Source organism: Tripterygium wilfordii, chromosome 17, assembly GCF_013401445.1.
Source record: "Tripterygium wilfordii isolate XIE 37 chromosome 17, ASM1340144v1, whole genome shotgun sequence".
NCBI lineage: Eukaryota > Viridiplantae > Streptophyta > Magnoliopsida > Celastrales > Celastraceae > Tripterygium > Tripterygium wilfordii.
This window is the reverse complement of record NC_052248.1, coordinates 3,393,106-3,413,693: the sequence shown is the minus strand read 5'-3', so window position 1 is coordinate 3,413,693 and position 20,588 is coordinate 3,393,106. Positions and strand designations below refer to the sequence as shown.

General features: G+C 38.7%; 3 protein-coding genes across 3 annotated transcripts; 1 reads left to right on the top strand and 2 right to left on the bottom strand.

Moving 5' to 3' along the window:
• Positions 1–1,520: 1,520 nt before the first annotated feature.
• LOC119981732 (blue copper protein-like) lies at positions 1,521–3,014 on the bottom strand. The gene is made up of 2 exons (XM_038824841.1): positions 2,702–3,014; positions 1,521–2,308 (listed from the first exon to the last, which is right to left on the bottom strand). The coding sequence occupies exons 1-2, from the start codon at positions 2,910–2,912 to the stop codon at positions 1,854–1,856; spliced, it is 666 nt and encodes a 221-aa protein (XP_038680769.1). The 5' UTR covers positions 2,913–3,014; the 3' UTR covers positions 1,521–1,853.
• Positions 3,015–6,032: 3,018 nt separating this feature from the next.
• Positions 6,033–9,480, top strand: LOC119982159 (cytochrome P450 76T24-like). The gene is made up of 2 exons (XM_038825380.1): positions 6,033–7,018; positions 8,771–9,480. The coding sequence occupies exons 1-2, from the start codon at positions 6,113–6,115 to the stop codon at positions 9,374–9,376; spliced, it is 1,512 nt and encodes a 503-aa protein (XP_038681308.1). The 5' UTR covers positions 6,033–6,112; the 3' UTR covers positions 9,377–9,480.
• A 9,125-nt stretch (positions 9,481–18,605) lies between these two features.
• Positions 18,606–20,410, bottom strand: LOC119981819. Its single transcript, XM_038824964.1, has 3 exons — positions 19,622–20,410; positions 18,683–19,540; positions 18,606–18,632 (listed from the first exon to the last, which is right to left on the bottom strand). Exons 1-3 carry the CDS (start codon positions 20,408–20,410, stop codon positions 18,606–18,608), a joined length of 1,674 nt encoding a protein of 557 aa, XP_038680892.1.
• Positions 20,411–20,588: the final 178 nt, after the last annotated feature.

Below are 20,588 nucleotides of genomic sequence, written 5' to 3'. Positions count from 1 at the left end.
TGCCCCAATGTGCCCCCTACTACTTGTTTGCCTTATGTTTTCTTCTTCTTCTTTTCTCGATCTTTATACCTTTCTTTGAGATCTCAATGGAATCAAAGGATGACCAAAGAAACAGCCTGTATTTATTTATTTTTCGTCAGCATATTCTTAATTTTTACCTTTGATTGTGGATTGGATAAAAATCTATAGAATCACACAATAACCAGGTACGTGTCACACAAATACATGGAGATTTCAGCATTGAATTGGAGCAAAACCACCGTTAGGTTCTATAGCTATGGAAGCAGATAATAACAGTAAAGAGAGAGAAGAAGAAGAGATGTGTAGTTGTTGTGGGAGGAAGAAGATAAGGAGAGAGGAGGAAGAAAGAAAGAAAAGAGGAGAAGTGTAGTTGTGGGAGGAAGATAAGGGTAAGAAAGTAATTAGCATATTAGTGGTACCTTAGAGGGATAAAGTTTTTTTGACTGGACCTAAATGTCAAAAAAAATTTCAACTGGTATCAGCCTGGAATTTTCCCAAATTATATCTGATATGGGCCCCATTTTTAGGCCCAGACTCAGACCCGACTGGGCATCATATATATATATATATATATATAATATGTATATATCTATACGGGCGGATGTGTATGCCTATGATAAAAGGGAGGCAATTGCCCCTCCTTAGTTTTTGGGAAAATACCCTTATACTATCCATTTTTTCTATTTTGCCCCCTTCAATTTTTTGAAATTATCATATATACTATCCATTTTTCAATCTTCTTCCTTTAAAAAATATTTTCTCCCAAATCCGTCCCATTCTTTTATTCTAAATCCTTTAAACCCTTAAAACTCACTTTGACCTCTCAACAAAATCCTCAAAAACCAATATAGATTCGCAATTCGATTTGAGTATTTGAATTAGCCATTGTTTTCGTTGCAAAGAATGATGATTTAATTATCTTATTATTCTCTACACTTTGATGAGTGGATCACACAACGTATTTTTAACTACAAATTATGTTAAATCAACACTTAGTCCTAAAAAAAATTAAGGGGCGCTACCCCCGAACCCCCACAAAATTTTTTGCTCCCCTTAGTTTGAAATCCTAGCTCCGCCCCTGTATATACATATATATATATATTATATACACATACACATATATGTGCAGACAGGGTCCAAAATAACTGGGACGGGCCTGGCCGATGCCGAACCCTAATTATACCCTCAATTAATTTTTTTCGTAATGTTATTTCTAAAAAAAGAAAAAACTCCTTCTGCTCTGTCCTCAAATAAATTCTACCTACACTAATATCAGTCATTCAACAACCTTGATTCCTACCCATCTCGAGAACGAAATATCGTCTCGGTTTACCTACTCAAATATCACAATCAAGGTTGGGACAGGGGCACTCATGGAGAAAGAAAAACGATATATTTTACACGATACCATACAATTTTACTATTTATATAGATTGTGGTTATTTATTTTGTTAGGGATAAAATGTATGAACTGAATCAACTCCAGAATGCTACAGAGGTTGCATCACAAGAACTATATATATAAATTAACGTTAAAATCAATACATTGTATGATCTTCAATAAGAAACAAAGCACGGCATATAAAGCTCAACCCTTTCTCACTGTCTGTGTTTGGTAATCCACTCTCACCCAAATAAAAGTAGTAAGCACAAAAAAAATGTAGCCAGCCCTTGAATTGCCCTTAAACCTACGTCCAAACACGCCCTTATTGATCTCTATATCGCGGACAGTTGTACATCGCTAGTGAGTTAATTACCAATATAACCTCTTCTGAATTCCAAAATACCATTTTTATCCCTTTCACTGTTTCACACTAACTAGGGAGTAGTCACTAACAGGAGATCAGCGCCCCAACAGCAAAGAGAAGGGCACACAGAACCACACGCACGTTCGTTCCAAAAGCCAATGCATCATTTCCCGGCGAATCCGATGAACCGTTGACCGTCACGGGCGGAGACTGAGCCGAGTCGGGGTCTGGAGGAGGCTCTATATATGGCGGTGGTGGGGGCTGGTTGAGGCTGGGAGGCAGTCCGAGGCCGCGATTCACGGAGATCGCAAATGCCATGCCTTTGGAGCACTGTACGCCGTCGTCACCGGCATCGGAGAAGTAGTATTGGGGGCCCTGAATAGTCAACGGGAAGCTGATAGTCAACGCCTGGCTGAAATTAGTGACGCCGCCGTTGTAGAGAAAGTAGTCGTCGTCCGTCGCGTCGTCCGTGTTGCAGCTCTGGAATAAGCTCTCATTGTAAGTCTGGACCACGCTCTGGTTTGAATTGGTGTTGAACACTGCGATAGATCAGGAGAAAGTCGTGACCAAAAAAGAGAAAGTTCGTGAAAATGACTCAGAGATGCAGTTGAAAAATCAGAGACTAATCAATTGACGTTCTGTTTGGTTGAGCATAAATGGAAGAAATGAAATTAGGATTTTCAAATCTAAAGTATAAGAAATTTGAATTCAATAAATCAATCGAGACTGAAAACAGATCAGAATTTCGCTGTTTGGTTGACGAGAAAGCACGGCTTCATCCATTAATCTATCTGAACTGATTGATTGCCGAGAAATTTTGAAGGAACGGAAAAGGAATTTCAAGCCTGGCATTCCATTAGGGCTCAATAGAAAGAGTACAACACCTACGAACAAATAAGGAAAAAGCAGGTAAACTGATAAATGACTCGTACCGAGAAAGTCACCGAGATTGAAGGTTTCCGAGACAGCCCAAGCTGTGTAATTAGTGGCGGAAGTGTTGGTGGTTGCATTGAAGAACCAGCCGTCGGGGCCACCCACCGTGTGGTTGGTGTAAACTGTGGCCGACTCAGCTGCAGCGATCAGCATTACCATCACTGATAGATTCAGTGCCATCTTCGCCATTTCCATGGCTGCTACTGGCATCTGGAGCTCTACGTACGCGTTTTCAATATTTGATTTTGATATGTGTACTTGGTAAAGTTTTGCTATTTCGTAGAATTAAAAAAAAAATTAAAAATAAAACAGACGGTGCAGGTGTGCATCTTCTAACGTGGCCACATGGAGAGCGGTTAATGCTTAACAGTCGGTGACTATTTAAATTTCAAAGTTTTGACTTTTGAGTAGGAGTTGCTCCCCTGTTCTCGCTTGGCCTGCGACCGGGCTGGGTTGAACTTGCTCCACATACTGATTCATATTTGGCTCAATTATTTAAACGTTTCAACTTGAAAATCCAGAATTAAAAATTATTTTAATATGCACATTCTTATAGATTTTTTACTATTATGAGAATCAAACTATTGATATGACATAGAAAATCAATATAATGAATCTGCCCGAACGATGTGAAATATACCCGTGTGCGTACATATTGGAACAATTTTTAACTTTGAGTTCTCAAGATGGTGGAACGTGTGAACATTCATCGACTCTGTTGGAAATTGACAACTGTTTCAATGATCAAAATTTGCATTACCCCACTATGATACTAAAGTTTGAATTGAATAGTCAAGTTTGATTTGTCAAAAATAATGAAGTTTGAATTTAGCTTGTTTAATTAGGTAATGCCATTTTTTCAAAAGAAAAAAAAGAAGGTATTGCCATAATAAAACCCATTTTTTTTTTCAACTAAAAACTCAAATAGAATGCCTAATTATTAAGTTTTGATTCATCTACCAAGGATTTCTAAAACTTAGTCAAACAAACTCAATTCTTTTTTTTTAGTAAGTAACTCAACTCTAATGAATGTCTCACAACTCTCAAGTAACTTATGTTAAAATGTGCTGCCTTATGCTCACACTTCAACCTATTCATAGCTGCAAAATGTTTGTGACATATTCTTCAGTATTTAATTATATATACTTATTTATTGATAGTCGTCATTTCTTTGGTTTTACAATTTTGTTTCGGTGTCACTATTTAGGTTCTTTATGAGTAATGTAGCTTATTAAGAGGTCTAAGGAAACAGTAAGCATGAGATGCCATTTTCAACTACCAATTGTTTAAATAGGGAGTCATCTGGCATGGATCATATGTTCATTATTGTGTGAGGTGAGCAATGATATCACAGCACCAGTTTTAGTTGCGTGAACTGACTGGTAATAAGAAACAAACGTGTTTCTTGGGGTTGGTACTTTTCTTCTTATCAATTCCTGCATCTGGCAACTATAGGCATGTTCTCGTTGTCCTTTGTGCCCTATGCATTGAAACTTGAAAGTGTTATATGGAATACAATTCCTGAAACTAATTATTTAGATTGGTGAAATGTCGGTATGTGAGGCGGAAAAAATGGGTTCAGGTGAGGTACTCATCTTTCTCGTGCAATGAAGGAGCAAATTTGTCAAAAGAAAAAAGAAAAGGTGGGAGAGACTAGAGAGAGAGAGATTTTCTTCCATGCAGAGTCAAGCCCAGCTAATTTGTCAATAAACATCAATTTCATTCCAATTGAATGATTGAATTATGCCAAAGTCTACTCTAAATGCACCCACTTTTTTACTCTATACAACCCCTCCCTTTTTTTTTCTCTCTATACACCCCTTGTCCCACCATTGACCCCACATCTTTTATGTTTTTATCATTTTTAATTTATTTGGTTAAAAAAATAATATTGTTATCAATACGAAACACATTAATCAGAGGTTATGTCTACAATGGGTTGAAATACATTTATCGAATGAAAAAGCTTCTCGTAATGACAGAGTTGTTTCTTATATGGTATTGCCCATTCTGTTGCACAATTATACTTGTATGAAAATCACTGGATCATAATAGGGGCATCGGATAATTCTCACTCATGAACACATGAACAAAGTGGTTACCATTCACATATCCAATAGTGATGACACTATATTCTGCATGTGGAGGTGGGATGGATCACAACGGAAAAAAAGTAAAAGTAAAAGATTACCCGTTGGATTAATTCTTCTCGAGACTGAAATATCTGCACATGTTATAAAATAATTAGAATTTTATATATAGTGTTTGTAACTATACCATTTACATATAAACATATCATATCTATTGTAAATTCATTAGTAAAATCTTGCTCAACTTGCTCGAACGTTGATTCAACTTTCTCAGATGTTGATCCAACTTCTTCTAGGCATGGATCATCATGCTTAGAGATGAATTACTATTAACATTACAAATATGCGTATATATATATGTGTGTGTGTGTGCATGTTTAAATTTTTTTAAAAAAGTTATACAAAAATTAATGTATGAAAATACCTCACTTGATCCTCCACTGGATAATCTTAAATCTTCGGCCCATAACCTTATATAATTATCCATAACGTTAGAAAAATATTATATATATAAGTTACTTAAATTATAGTGGATGAGTAACTTAATCTACAAAAAATGTAGAGTATAACATACGAAGAAAAAAAGATCTAGAGAAAATGATACTAAAGACATGTATTTATAATACTTGAAAAGGGTATTACAGTAATTTAATATAAGTATAATAATAAATAACGTACAATAAATACACATCATAAAAATTCAAACTAAAATAATTATCAACATACAAAAGAATTCACATCATAAAAATTCTAATTTAAACTGAAATGATTACAAACATACAAAAAAACTCACATCATAAAAATTCAAACTAAAATAATTACAAAAATAAAAAAATTCACACCATAAAATTTGTAATTGATATAATTAGAAATATACAACAAAATATTAGTACAAAGTATTAAACTAAAAATTCTAATAGTATTTTTTAATAGTATTGTTTTTTTAGTAATATTGTTTTTGAACCAAATAAATTAAAAATTATAAAAATATAAAAGAGATGGGTCAATGATGGGATCAGAAGTGTATAAAGAAAAAAAAAAGGATGTATATAGAATAAAAAAGTAAGTGCATTTAGATAAACCCTTAAATTATAGCATTATATAGGACATGAGAGCCACGTGCAATTACTGGCTGGTCAAAGGACAATTGCATCATGTGCACTTGCTTTTCTCGCAGTAAAAAGCAATTCCATGAAACCGGCAATTCCAAAATTTCATCTTCCCCCCATTCACCTGCATTTTCATAAATAGCATCTTTTGAGCTCGCTACTAGCTATATAATCTAACACAAGTTCTAGGCAGAGAGTATAGATCCTGAATATGGACTACTTTCTGCTGTTAGTGCTGATACTTTCCTTTGCATGGACATGCTTTCATGTCTTCACCACAGGTCTGCCTGGCCGCCGCAAGTCCAGCCCTGCCATGTTGCCGCCTGGTCCTCGCCCTCTCCCAATAGTTGGCAACATTTTTAATCTCGGCAACAAACCCCACCAAGCTCTAGCTGATCTCTCACAAACTTATGGTCCCATAATGACACTCAAACTAGGAGGCATAACCACTATAGTCATGTCTTCTCCATACACTGCCAAAGAAGTATTACACAAACATGACCGAGCCTTATCTGCCCGAACAATCCCTGGAGCTGTCCATGCAAAGGATCACCACATGAATTCAATTGTTTGGTTGCCCCCGGCAGCTCATTGGAAGAACCTTAGGAAGGTAAGTGCCATGTACATGTTCACCGCACAGCGGCTAGATGCCAGTCAAGCACTTCGTCGGAAAAAGGTGCAAGAGTTGCTGGATTATGTGCTTGAAAGTTGCAGCAAAGGCCAAGCTGTAAATATTGGTCAAGTTGCATTCACTACTTCCCTTAATCTAATCTCAAACACCTTTTTCTCTATTGATCTATCACACTATCATTCTGAGTTTTCCCAAAGTTTCAGTGACATAACACGGGGTGTATTAGAAGATGTTGGAAGACCTAATTTTGCAGACTATTTTACCATCCTTCGAGTTATTGACCCACAAGGTTGCCAGAAACGGGTGAAGAATTACTTTGAGATGCTATTTCATATTTTTGATGGTATCATCGACAAAAGGACGCATCCTAGTGATGTTTCCAACATGTCCACTACGGGAAGCAGAGATTTACTTGATTCCCTCCTCGATCTCGCCAAAGATTATAATTCTGAATTCAGCTTGCTTGATCTTAAGCATATGCTTCTGGTGAGTACATTTTTCAGCCTATTTGTGAATGAAATTTACTTTTAACCAGAGAAAGGCCCAGCTTGCTTGCTGGGGTAACATACTTCCTATGGCCTTTTTGCTGGTTATCTAGCATGCAATAATCTATTTATTAATATTTATATTGCATGAAAAATGACTAAAACAGTAACATCAATAGAAACAGTAACATAGCAGATTGTATACATATCACAATACCATATATGAACTCAACAATTGATGCTTAAATTAAAATACCAAAACCGTAAACAGCTGGATAGGAATTGTGGAGCGAGGTACGCCTTTCGCGAATCTCCTTAAAGAGAAATGTCCCAGCCACCGGTGCTAAGCTCTCCGGACAGACTCTTCCCAAGATACAACGCCCCAACCACGAGCAGGCAGCACAATGATACAAGTGGTCACAATCGAACCAAATAGGAATTGCACTCTCAGAGCAGATGAAAATTCGGCAGAGTAACAGAGATAGAAGATGAATTTCGTGTATAGCAAACACAGAAGAAAATTTTCGGTGTTGAAAGCTGCTGCCAAGCTCTCCTTATATAGGAGAGCCTAGCAACAAAAACCTAGAAAAATCAGTGGAAAATTACTGATTTTCAGGCCAAAAATGTTGCAACCACTAGTCCATATCTTGGGCTGTTGCAACTGCTATTTATTCATTTGACCAGGTAAGGTTGCTATTTATTCATTTGACCAGGTAAGGTGCAACCAGACTTGACCAAGTCATGGGCTGCAATTTCGAGCTTGACATTGAAACAGTCTCAAGTCCATATTCCATGCATTTGGGCCTTATATAAGTAATTGTTGGGCCACTTAAGCCCAAGTAATTGTTGGGCCAATTAAGCCCAAGTATGGGTTTGACCCACACGCACGCTCGCCCCGCCCCACCAGTGGGAGGGCGGGCGTGTGTATTTTAATCCAAGTTCATAATGTTGAGCCTCTCACTCACACAAAAGCTGACTTGACCAAGTCATGGGCTGCAATTTCGAGCTTGACATTGAAACAGTCTCAAGTCTATATTCTATGCATTTGGGCCTTATATAAGAAATTGTTGGGCCAATTAAGCCCAAGTATGGGTTTGACCCACACGCACGCTCGCCCCGCCCCACCGGTGGGTGGGCGGGAGGACGGGCGTGTGTATTTTAATCCAAGTTCATAATGTTGAGCCTCTCACTCACACAAAAGCTTGGGTGCCCTTAGGCCCGAAGTCTTACTTCAACACTTGAGCTTATAAACTACACATCCACATGGTATTTTTTCAATGTGGGATTTCCATATACACACTTATTGCACTATGTTCACCATGCTCATCATGATCACTTTGGAGTCTTTTTACATTCAACCAAAAAATGATTTGGTCACACTAATTGCTCCAATTCATTGTCCTTATAACAAGGATCAATTGCTCGTAAATTTCATTCAATAATTATTATTGAGTTTTGAATTAATAATGGTCAAACTATGGTTGACCATCATTTTTTCAACACTTTTCAGATCTTACACACATGTATACGAATTCAAACTCCGAAAAATATTTGACGTATTTGTCATGCATCTATAATCTTTGATCTTAGAAAGGGAACAAAGAATCTGTGAATTACATTTAACTTCCGCGAACGTGCTAAAATAAATTACCTCCTTAATTCACTTTTGAGTTTTGACCACCCATTATGGTGGGTTTGCTAGTTATGATTAGTTAAGCAAATCTGCAACTACTCACACTTTTATCTTCTTTAGGACCTTTTTGTTGCAGGTACCGACACAACATCAAGCACATTAGAATGGGCAATGGCCGAGTTATTATGCAACCCTGAAAAATTGACAAAAGCTCAGACTGAACTCAGAAAAGTCATTGGCAAGGATGAAATAGTTGAAGAGTCTAAAATCACAGAGCTGCCTTACCTACGAGCAGTTGTAAAAGAAACTCTTCGGTTGCACCCTCCAGGCCCCTTTCTTGTTCCTCGTAAAGCGAATAGTGATGTAGAAATCTGCGGCTTCAGGGTGCCTGAAAGTGCACAGATACTAGTCAATGTCTGGGCAATGGGCCGTGATCCAAATGTGTGGGAAAATCCAAATTCATTCGTTCCTGAAAGATTTTTGGAGGTCAACATTGACATCAAAGGTCGAGATTTTGAGCTCCTTCCTTTTGGAGGTGGCAGACGAATTTGTCCCGGAATGCCATTGGCTGTGAGAATGCTGCATTTGACGTTGGCTTCTCTTCTCCATTCATTTGATTGGAAGCTTGCTGATGGATTGAAGCCAGAGAAGCTGGACATGTCTGAAAAGTTTGGCATTGCATTACAAAAGGCCCTTCCTCTCCTGGCTGTCCCTATCCAAGTATGAGACTAGCATAAGATTTTACTTTATATTCTAATGGCAATGCACGTGTGATGAATTTGGCAAAGTTCTCCCCTGCAAATAGCCTTAAATAATTGCCTTTTCCCTCCACATTTATGATAAACTAGGTGCATACTCGCACTTCGCCCGTCCGTGTTATAAACTTTGCTATCTCATATGCAATTATAGGTCCTTGTTATGAACTTGGCTCTCACACTTGTAATTGTATTAGTATGTGAAAAGAAATTGAAGTTAAAGAAATCATATACCAATCTTTTTTACATAATTCATTAAATCGGCATAATTTATTCAAATCCTCATTTTTTTTCGCGTATGTCACATACCGATCCCTATCAAACATAATAATGAAAGGGCCACATATCGATTCCTATCCAACATATTAATGAAAATGTCGCTACGAAACATAAAATTCGTTATTGATTTTCACATCAAAGCATCTCAAGCACTAACACCAATTCTTGAATGAGAGTCATCCGCTAGGTCTAGCGGAGATTTGGGGGCTCTGTAATTCCTTAGAGTCTACAATTCATATCCAATGGTGAAGAAAAAGTCATATAAATTTTAAAAATGAAAAAACAAAAATGTGGTGTGATTTGGCACATCTCTCAAGCCATTAGATTTCAATTGTAGACTCTACAATTTAAAACTAATTGCGGAACTCCTTAATCCGTCTAGCGGTTCCAGGCTTGCAAACTCTTTTGATATCTTCATGTCTCGTATTCCCACAAATCCCACGTAATATCACAAACCCCGCCAACTATCAAGTAAGAACAATTATAATCACAAAACTTGCTCAGCGAATTAGTCGATGCCAATTCCAAAGTTGTTTCTAATTTTGACCAATCTTGATCTTCATTAGCAGTGAAATTCTTTAAAAAGAATTGTTGAAAACATGAAATAGCAAAATTATCCCATTATAGGGCTTCTTCCGATGTTAAATTAAAGCAATCAACAGGAGACAAACAAACATATATATCTCTGTTAGAGTAGAAAATTACAAATATAATTCCAATTATCATGATGAAAAAATGTATGTTTTACATCTTTCCTAAATACATGCCTCATCATCAGTTGCCCTAAGTGCTAAAATGCAAAGTGGATAATGGATCCTATTGAATGAATGTATAAAAAAGAACGACTTTAGTGCATCTTACCATTGTTTTTCTGTGCGTGATTCCAAGATTTCTTTCTTGTTGTAGTGGAACGAAGTTGAAATGGTGGCTCACTGGAAGAGTATGTAACCTATTGACAGAGTTGGTGCCACCAGATAACTCCTGACATCGATATAGCAAACCTGAACAAACTTGCTGCAGACATTACATCGACATTTGTGGCTAATTAATTCGTGGAGAAATAGAAGAGGACATTGAACTACAACCAATGCCTTAGGACAGCCAAGTCAGAGTAGGAGATCGTGGTTAAGTTGTATGATCAATATGGTGTAGATCATATGTATGAATGAGTATGATACGTAATTGAATTGAGTTGAGCGATTGATATCTGAGGTGGGTGCGATCGTTGTCCATCGACAATTGATGGCGTTGAACACCCTCAGCTTTGGCGCACATTGATGGCCGCCCAAAGACATTGGCTGCCCATGGGCTTGTCCTGATCGCGTTGACCAAGGTAATATGGTGTTGACTGACAAGTGGACCAAGACAATTTTTGACCACTACCATAACATATCATCCCTCTTATGTTAAGTATACGTAACATTAACATCGCCATGTCATTGTGACGAAAGGCTATAGAAATTTTGAAAAGTCAAAGTTCTATGGTTAGACCGAAATTTTTTTTATTCAGAGAATGAAGGTCAAGAAAGAAAGAAAGAATCCATATTTTCCGCAAACAATAAAGCAAGTATGCATACCTTAGACGTAGTCGCTGTTAGAATTTGACCAAAACTTAGACACAACTCAAAGTCTCCATGGTTTAAGAGGAAGGAAAGAAACAAGTGGGACCCGCTAGTGGAGTGCACGAGAAGAAGAAAACGTGAAGCATGGTTCACAGTTGTTGAATTTGTGTAAAAGATTAAGTCCTATTTTGTTTTTTTTTTTTTCAACTCTTCTTTGTATTACTCGGTGGACAAGGATTAGGACTCCTAATTTAAGAGTGTTCCTGACGCGGACGTCTTTGACTTGGTGCAATTTCTTGCGTTGGAAATTAGAGTCTTTATTGTTTTATTTCCTTAGTTGCAATTTTCTAAGAGTCCTTCGTTTTATTAAGTAGTTTCCTTTCCTATGTATGGGCAATTTAGTCCTTAAGGGTAATTGTTGTTAGGTCTAAAAGAATAGTGGGATGTCTTGTGGGTGATTATTATTGGAATATTAAAAAAAAAGAGTCTTGAGAGGGTTTTCTCAGATTGTGGTTCTTGTGTTCCTGGGATTGAGCGTTAGCTTGATCCTTGTGGTATATTCCGCCTGCGTCAGTTAGTATCGGAGCTTAAGGAATCGCCTTGGGACGATGGTCGCCGACAACGGAGGAAGAGGTAATATTCCCGCCGATGGGGATAGGAATCTGAACGCTGTGTGGATAGCTATTGAATCTCATCAACAGTAGATGACGGAACTGCGAGGTATGTTTGAGCAGATGATGGCTCGTCTTCCACCAGCACAACCGCAGCGAGTCGAAGATCCGATTCCTGTAGTGCGAGGCTTGCATCCTGCGGGTGGTAGAGGTAATCGGGGTCAACCAGCACAGGCTAGGTTTGGTGCACGACCAGGAGTGGCAGAATCTGATTCTGAAGAAGAGGATGGTCTTGAGGAAGTTCGACCAATCCGACATCGTCCTCTTGATGACTATAAGTTCAAAGCTGAAATTCCGGTGTTCAATGGTTGTATGCAAATCGAGGATTTTCTTGACTGGTTATCAGAAATAGAGCGCTTCTTTGATATGATGGAAGTCCCAGAGGAAAAGATGGTGAAGCTTGTGGCGTATCGACTCAAGAGTAGCGCTGCTGTTTGGTGGGATCAACTTCAGTTTAATCGACGGCGGTAAGGAAAAGAACTCGTAAGGATTTGGAGGAGGATGAAACAGTTGTTAATGGGGAGATTTTTACCTCCTGACTACGAACAGTATTTATTCCAATCTTATCAAAATTGTTTTCAAGGAAACCAATCAGTTTTTGATTATACAGCGGAATTTAACCGATTGTCGGCTCGAAATAATCTTTCTGAGATGGAGATGCAGAGAGTGGCTAGATATTTGAATGGTCTACGACCTTCAATTCGTGAAAAGATTGGTTTGCAAGTTGTCTGGACGGTGGACGAAGCTTATAATCTAGCCATAAAAGCCGAGATGATGGAAAAACATCTAGGAGGTCGAAGAGGCAGTGGGGATACTTCGTATACTACAAGTAGAGAGAAACGTCCACAACCACCAAGTACAATTGCTGCATCTTCTTTAGGCAGCCAGATGACTTCTGGAAGCACTCCAGCTCAGCGCCAGACACCAGGCCATACTGGAGAAGGAAGCAGTTCTCGTACACAAGCCAAACCAATAAATCCGTATACCAAACCAGCCCCTATAAAGTGTTATCGGTGCAATAAAATTGGTCATAAGTCCAATGAATGTCTTGATCGCAAGCTAGCAAATTTGGTGGATTATGGAGAGGAGAATGAAGAGTTTGACGAGGAGGATCCAGAATTGGACGGAGTTGATTACACGGAGGAAAATGGTGAAAGGGTCAACTGTGTGGTGCAGCGAGTTTTGATTACACCAAGGTGTGAGGATGAGTCACAACGGAATAAAATATTTAATTCGCTTTGCACGGTGGAGAATAAAGTTTGTGATCTCGTCATTGATAATGGTAGCTGTGAGAACTTCGTAGCAAAGAAACTTGTTGAATTCTTGGGTTTACAAACATCTAGACACCCTCACTCATATTCGGTTAGGTGGCTCAAAGATGGTCCGTTGGTGAGAGTTACAGAGACATGCCGTGTGCCTCTTTCTTTGGGCAAATGGTATCATGATGAAGTCCTTTGTGATGTTATTGAAATGGATGTTGGACATGTGCTACTTGGGCGCCCCTGGCAATTTGATGTTGATGCCACACACAAGGGTAGAGCCAATGTGTATCTATTTTCATGGGAGGGCAGGAAGTTAGCTATCGCACCAATTGACAAGAAGCAGCCATTAGATGGTGTCTCAAAAGTGGAGGACAAATCTTTGCTGATTTTATCTAGTTCAGAACGTGAAATAGAATCTGAATTTAAACAGCAAGGTGAAGTGCATGCATTAGTAATGAAGACAATACTTTTGGGTCCGGCCGTGGAAGACGAAACAGTGACGGAACAGCCAGCAGAAGTCCAGGCCTTAATAGTCGAATTTCGTATGCTATTTTCTGATGATTTACCGGATGAATTACCACCTCTAAGGGATATACAACACCAAATTGATTTAATGCCCGGGGCGAGTTTGCCTAATCTACCACACTATCGTTTGAGCCCAAAGGAGAATGAAGTATTGAGAGAGAAGGTGGAAGAACTGATGAAGAAGGGTTTTGTCAGAGAAAGCATGAGTCCGTGTGTCGTACCAGCTTTATTAGTTCCAAAAAAAGATGGTACGTGGAGGATGTGTGTGGATAGTAGAGCTATAAACCGTATAACAATTGAGTATCGCTTTCCAGTACCTCGTTTGGATGACATGCTAGATCAACTATGGTGGTCTAAAATATTTTCAAAAATTGATCTAAGGAGTGGATATCATCAGATCCGGATAAGACATGGAGATGAATGGAAAACTGCCTTCAAAACACGGGATGGACTCTACGAGTGGCTAGTTATGCCTTTCGGCTTGTCAAACGCGCCTAGTACATTCATGCGGGTTATGAATCAGGTTTTGAAGCCTTTTGTGGCAAAATTTGTAGTTGTGTATTTCGATGACATTTTGATATATAGCAAGACTTCGGAGGAGCATGTGCAACACCTCTGTGAGGTACTAACAGTGTTGCAGGAGAACAAGTTGTATGCCAATCTCAAGAAGTGCACTTTTCTGACCAACAAGTTGCTATTCTTGGGGTTTGTCATTAGTGCCGAAGGAGTTCAAGTTGATGAAGCAAAAGTTAAAACAATCAAAAGAGTGGCCAGTCCCTACAAGTATTGGTGAAGTCCGGAGCTTTCATGGTCTTGCAACATTCTATAGACGATTTATTAAAGGCTTCAGCACCATTACAAGTCCGATTACTGATTGTTTAAAGAAGGGCAAGTTTCATTGGAGTCCAGCAGCTGACCGGGCCTTTAATGAGATCAAAGAAAAATTGTGTTCGGCGCCAGTTCTAGCCATGCCCAATTTTGAAAGTCCTTTTGAAGTAGAGTGTGATGCGTGTAGGACTGGAATTGGAGCAGTTTTATCACAAGAGGGTCGACCAAAAGCCTTCTTTAGTGAAAAATTGAGTGAGACCCGGACGAGGTGGAGCACATATGATCAAGAGTTCTATGCGGTAGTCCGAGCGTTGACACATTGGCAGCCTTATTTATTACAAGCTGAGTTTGTTCTTTACACCGATCATCAGGCCCTCAAATTCATCAATAATCAAAAGCATGTTGATAGCAAGCATGCTCGGTGGACAGCTTTTTTACAAAAATTTCCATTCGTTCTCAAGCATAAATCCGGCACTCTTAATAGAGTGGCAGACGCGCTCAGCCGACGAGCAGCTTTGCTTACTACGGTGAGTCATGAAGTTATTGGTTTTGAGCTCCTCAAAGAATTATATGTCACGGATGATGACTTTAGCAATATTTGGCGTGACTGTACTCAGACGAAAGCTTCTATCGGTGACTTCTTTATCCATGATGGTTACTTATTTTATGCCAATCGGTTATGCATCCCAAAGACCTCGTTACTTGAACAGTTGATAAAAGACTTGCATGGTGGTGGCTTAGGTGGGCATCTTGGTAGGGACAAAACATTAGCTAGTTTGGTTGAAAGGTATTATTGGCCGCATATGAAGAAAGATGTTGGAAGTTTTGTCCGCAAGTGTTTTGTTTGCCAAACTGCGAAGGGGCAATCTCAAAACACTGGTCTATATACTCCTTTGCCTATTCCACAAGGTATTTGGGAGGACCTTTCTATGGATTTTGTGCTTGGATTGCCAAGGACACAGCGGGGTGTCGATTCTGTTTTTGTGGTGGTGGACAGGTTCTCTAAAATGGCTCATTTTTACCGTGTCAGAAAACCTCAGATGCTTCCCATATTGCTCGCTTATTTTTCAAGGAAATTGTTCGATTACATGGTATCCCTTTGACAATTAACTCTGATCGTGACTCAAAATTTCTTAGTCATTTTTGGTTGACTTTGTGGAAGCAATTCAATACTTCCTTGAATTTTAGTAGCACTGCTCATCCTCAGACAGACGGACAAACTGAATCGCTGAACAGAACTTTGGGCAATTTAATCCACAGCATATGTGGGGATACACCCAAGCAGTGGGACAATGCCCTTGCTCAAGCTGAGTTTGCCTACAATAGTGTCGTGTATAGTGCAACTAGGAAGTCTCCGTTTGCCATTGTTTATGTTCAATTGCCTAGGCATGCCGTGGATTTAGTCAAGCTGCCACTGGGTTCCCGAATGCAGCGCAGTGCTAGTGACTTTGCTAATGAAGTGCAGCAAGTTCATGCCGAGGTCAAGGGAAGGTTGGAAGCTGCCAATGCTCGTTATAAAGCCTCTGTCGACAAGCATCGCAAGGAGCAGTTATTCAAGGAAGGGGACTTGGTGATGGTATTCTTGCGCAAAGAACGGTTTCCAATTGGCACCAACAACAAGTTGAAGCCGAAAAAGTACGGTCCTTTCAAGGTTCTCAAGAAAATTAATGACAATGCGTATGTTGTTGATCTTCCAGCTCATATGGGCATTTCCAAAACGTTTAATGTTGCGGATATTTATGTGTATCATGCTACAGATGGTCCATCGCCTGTTGTGCACTCTTCGGGGAGGAGTCTTGTTCTTGGTGGAGGAGAATGACGCGGACGTCTTTGACTTGGTGCAATTTCTTGCTTTGGAAATTAGAGTCTTTATTGTTTTATTTCCTTAGTTGCAATTTTCTAAGAGTCCTTCGTTTTATTAAGTAGTTTCCTTTCCTATGTATGGGCAATTTAGTCCTTAAGGGTAATTGTTGTTAGGTCTAAAAGAATAGTGGGATGTCTTGTGGGTGATTATTATTGGAATATTAAAAAAAAAGAGTCTTGAGAGGGTTTTCTCAGATTGTGGTTCTTGTGTTCCTGGGATTGAGCGTTGGCTTGATCCTTGTGGTATATTCCGCCTGCGTCAGTTCTGTTTTGTGACACGACACTGTTTCTTTTCCTATAAGAGAGTTGTGAAGGGCCGCATGAAGTGAGTTGAGCCGAGAGTGGAAAAAAACAATATTTGTGACAGAGAGTCTGGTATAGAGATTTGTGGGTTAGTTCTTGAGTTCAAGAACTCATCTCTTTTGTAATACTCCTTATATTAATGGAATTCTTCGTAATTCTTTGCTCGAGGAGTTGGCAAGTTGTGTCAAACCTTGTGTCTTCTTTCTCTCTTTTGTTTCCTCAAGTTTTCTATATTCGGTTTTGTTTCGTTAAATCTCAACAGTCGCAGTAAATACACTTGTTTTGAAACCTAACCCGTCAATTTTTTATGCGCGTTTTTAGATGGCCTAGGAGCTGCTTCCTAATTTCAGGACCAAATCCGTGATCAAACATTGTGTTTGCCTCATCCAACACCTATTAAAGGATTCCCAGCATCATGGAATGCAACTGAAATAATGCAACAAGGAAATATGAATCATACAAATTCACAATAGATATAAAATTGATCGGATCTGATATATATTACTCAATGTAACTCACCACATCTAATTTTAAATCTTTAGATACCACTTGTTACATCGAACTCATGCCAGAGGTGCTAATTCAATACTTGTCGCATGTTTAATTTCTAAAAACAAAAAATTCTCCACATATTATGCGGGAATAGATACCTTGTATATTCTTGATCCTGCCCAATGCGGAAGCCTTGTACAAAGTGTTGTTTACAGTTTCTTTTATTCATTTGAACAAATGACATACTTGGAATTTTTATTTTTTTTTAAAATAATGACTTACTTGGAAGTTGGAAACAAAGGTAAAGGAAAATACAATTATTATGCTTAATACCATTTTGACAATTGAATCTAGATAAAATTATTTAAGTGTTTTAAAGTGTTTGTCTCTGGATTTTTTTCCATTAAAAAAAAAAGGGGATAAGTACGGATAGGCCACTCAAAGATAGGGTCATTTGCAATTGGGTCACCGAAGCAAAAAAATTTCCAATTAGGTCACCCAATGTCTTAAATTTTTCCAATTAGGTCATTCCGGTCAATTTCCGATCAATTTCTACCGTAAATTGCTGACATGGCTAATCGCGGCCACTGATCAACGTTTTTTGCTGACGTGGATTTTACTAACGTGGAATTTTATATTTTATATTTATTTATTATTAATATTTTTTTAAAAAAATTTCAAATTATACAACATTTTGCACTGTTATACCCTTGAAATTGATTCTTGGGTAATGTTTTTTTGCATATACACCACTTAATTAGATGTTACACAATCTGTGGTCAATAAGTGACATTTTTAAAAAAATTTGTCACCTGTAACAAACTAAAATCATCAAAAATAAACATTCATCATCATATTGTCACCATGTGCTAAAAGATGATCAACAAAATCATATGGTGCACCTACTAATATCCATCCAAAAACTCAAACCTAAACCATTCAAAAACAAAGAACTCCAAAAGCACCACTACTTCATTTGAATTCTGCCTACTATATATGCCTACTACTATATTTATATATGACTAACTAGCTAATCACCAGCCAGAAATACAAAAGCACCACTAATGCATTTTAATTCTGCCCCACACCAGTGCACACCGATTCTTGAGTTGTTTGAAGGAGTGAAGCAACCCTTGAAGAAGATGTTGCTGCACCAATAGTCTCATTTGTGATGTTGGTTCCTCTTCTTGTTCGGACACCCCTCCTCCTTGGGGCAGCACCTCTCCTTGGGCCACCACCTCTACCTCTCCTTGGGCCACCACCTCTACCTCTTCTTGTATTGCTGGCAGAAGCTGGGGCAGTAGAGGTACTAGCCTGTATAATAGAAAATTTATACATTAGCAAAATGTAATAAAACAGGTTCATGTAATGTAACAGTTCATGTAATGAAATAGATAATCCTCACCACATTAGGGTCACTCGTAGTCACTCTGCAGCCCCTCCTATTATGTCCTGTTTGTCCACATTTACTACACTTGATCAAAGGGTAAGCCCTCCTTAACCTTGATGGATCTTGCCTCTCTCCCTCTTCCCTCCTCCTTTTTATCTGTGGTCTACCCATTTTTGTTCGTGGTGGTGGTGGAAGTATTGCCTCAGCATGAGTTTTAGGGTACATGTTCATACCATTAAGAGGACGAACTATGTGGCCGTACCCTCTTAGGTAAGTGTCCTTGTAGAAATAATGGCTAACATATTCCTCAACTGGTAGACCAACATACCTTAGAGCTGCGATAGCATGGCAGCAAGGGATTCCAGTGAGGTCCCAAACTCTACAAGTACATGTTCTATCTCCAATATGCACAACATACCTCTCTGGTCTGCATGTTACCTCAAACAATGAATGGGCTACATCACCACTCCAAATTGCTTCCCATTTTCTACTACGATTTTGAAGCTTTTCAATCCTATCATGCACAGTTGGAACAAGTGGGCCACTAGTTGTGCAATTCTCCATCTCTGTTCTCATCTTCACAATTCTCTTCATAGCATCCTTTCTCAACTCTTCTAGGAATGTGATAATTGGCTTCGATCTATGTTTCAAAATGAGACCATTATAGCTCTCTGATATGTTGTTTATCAATATCTCATTCTTGCATGTCGTCCTGAACTTTGCTCTACTCCACAATTTGTGTGCTCTATCATCCAACCATTTCCATCCTTCCTCTGACGTACTCTTCATGTTGCTCATCTCAATATCAAACTCCTGAACTGTAGTTGCTTGTGTAATCTTATAGAACTGGCTTCTAAGTTGCACACCCTTATGGACTTTGCTAAAATTCATGTATAGATGCCTGGTACAGATTCTGTGCTCAAAACCACTCAACATGTTGTTGAAAACATTTTCTAATCCCTACAAAAATAATTAAGACATCAGTGATACATTTACAAGTAATACAATTATAAGTGTAATAGTAAAGCAGAACATGGATACCTTTTGTTGGTCAGAAATGAATGTCCACTCTGTGTTAATGCCCAAATCATTCATTAGATGTCCTAAAAACCATGACCAATTATCAATATTTTCAACTAATACAACTGCCCATGCAATTGGATAAATATGACCATTTCCATCTTGCCCAATAGCTGTCAGCAACTGTCCTTTATAAAAACCTTTGAGGAAACAACCATCCAATCCTATAAGAGGCCTACAACCCTCCAAAAAACCCCTCTTCAACCCATCCAGGCACAAATATATTCTCTTAAATTGAGGGGGACTATCAACAGTAACCCTATCCACTTGCACTATACATGTGCTCCCAACATTCTTATCTCGTATCTCTGCACAATAATCTCTCAATCTTGCATATTGTTCTCTGGCTGAGCCTTCTATCATCTCTCTGGCCTTCTGCTTAGCTCTGTATGCTTGTGACAATGTTATATCTAGCTGTAGGTTTTCACTAACCCATGGTATCAGATCCAACAGTTTAATTTCTGGATCAAGTCGAATCTTGTCAAAGATTCTAAGTGCCAACCACTCAGCTGAAGCCTGTTTGTTGACAAATAGTCTAGTGCAATTGTGTTTGTCCACTAGTGTCTTTATTTGATAAGTACTTTGACCTCTAATTTTGCTACACCAAACCTTCCAAGGACAATCAACTCTCCCTTTGCATACTAGTTGGCATCTGCGCTTATCATTATGCCCATATTTGAGCTGATATCCTCCACTTACTGCATAGTCTTTCACTGCAATCTTGAATTCTTTCAAAGTGCTAAACTGCATCCCTAATTCTAGCCTAACCTCTTTAAACCCCTGATTTGGATTATGAATAGGTCCCTTGGGATTTCTTGTAACAGAGACATCAATTTCACTATCATCTGAGTCAATGGGATTTGTTGATCAAGATCCTCTAACTGTTCAGTCACATAATGTTCTAAGAATTCAGGACCAGAGTCAGTAT

Bases quoted from the DNA above. Each gene is read 5' to 3' on its own strand.
- LOC119981732 (XM_038824841.1), bottom strand. From the start codon at position 2,912: ATGCCAGTAGCAGCCATGGAAATGGCGAAGATGGCACTGAATCTATCA. The intron at 2,309-2,701 runs GTACGAGTCATT...GATCTATCGCAG, and splicing joins CAATCTCGGTGACTTTCTCG to TGTTCAACACCAATTCAAAC.
- LOC119982159 (XM_038825380.1), top strand. From the start codon at position 6,113: ATGGACTACTTTCTGCTGTTAGTGCTGATACTTTCCTTTGCATGGACA. The intron at 7,019-8,770 runs GTGAGTACATTT...TATCTTCTTTAG, and splicing joins ATCTTAAGCATATGCTTCTG to GACCTTTTTGTTGCAGGTAC.
- LOC119981819 (XM_038824964.1), bottom strand. From the start codon at position 20,410: ATGCAGTTTAGCACTTTGAAAGAATTCAAGATTGCAGTGAAAGACTAT. The intron at 19,541-19,621 runs GTATCCATGTTC...TTATTTTTGTAG, and splicing joins TCATTTCTGACCAACAAAAG to GGATTAGAAAATGTTTTCAA. The intron at 18,633-18,682 runs GCTTACCCTTTG...AGGACATAATAG, and splicing joins ATCCATCAAGGTTAAGGAGG to GAGGGGCTGCAGAGTGACTA.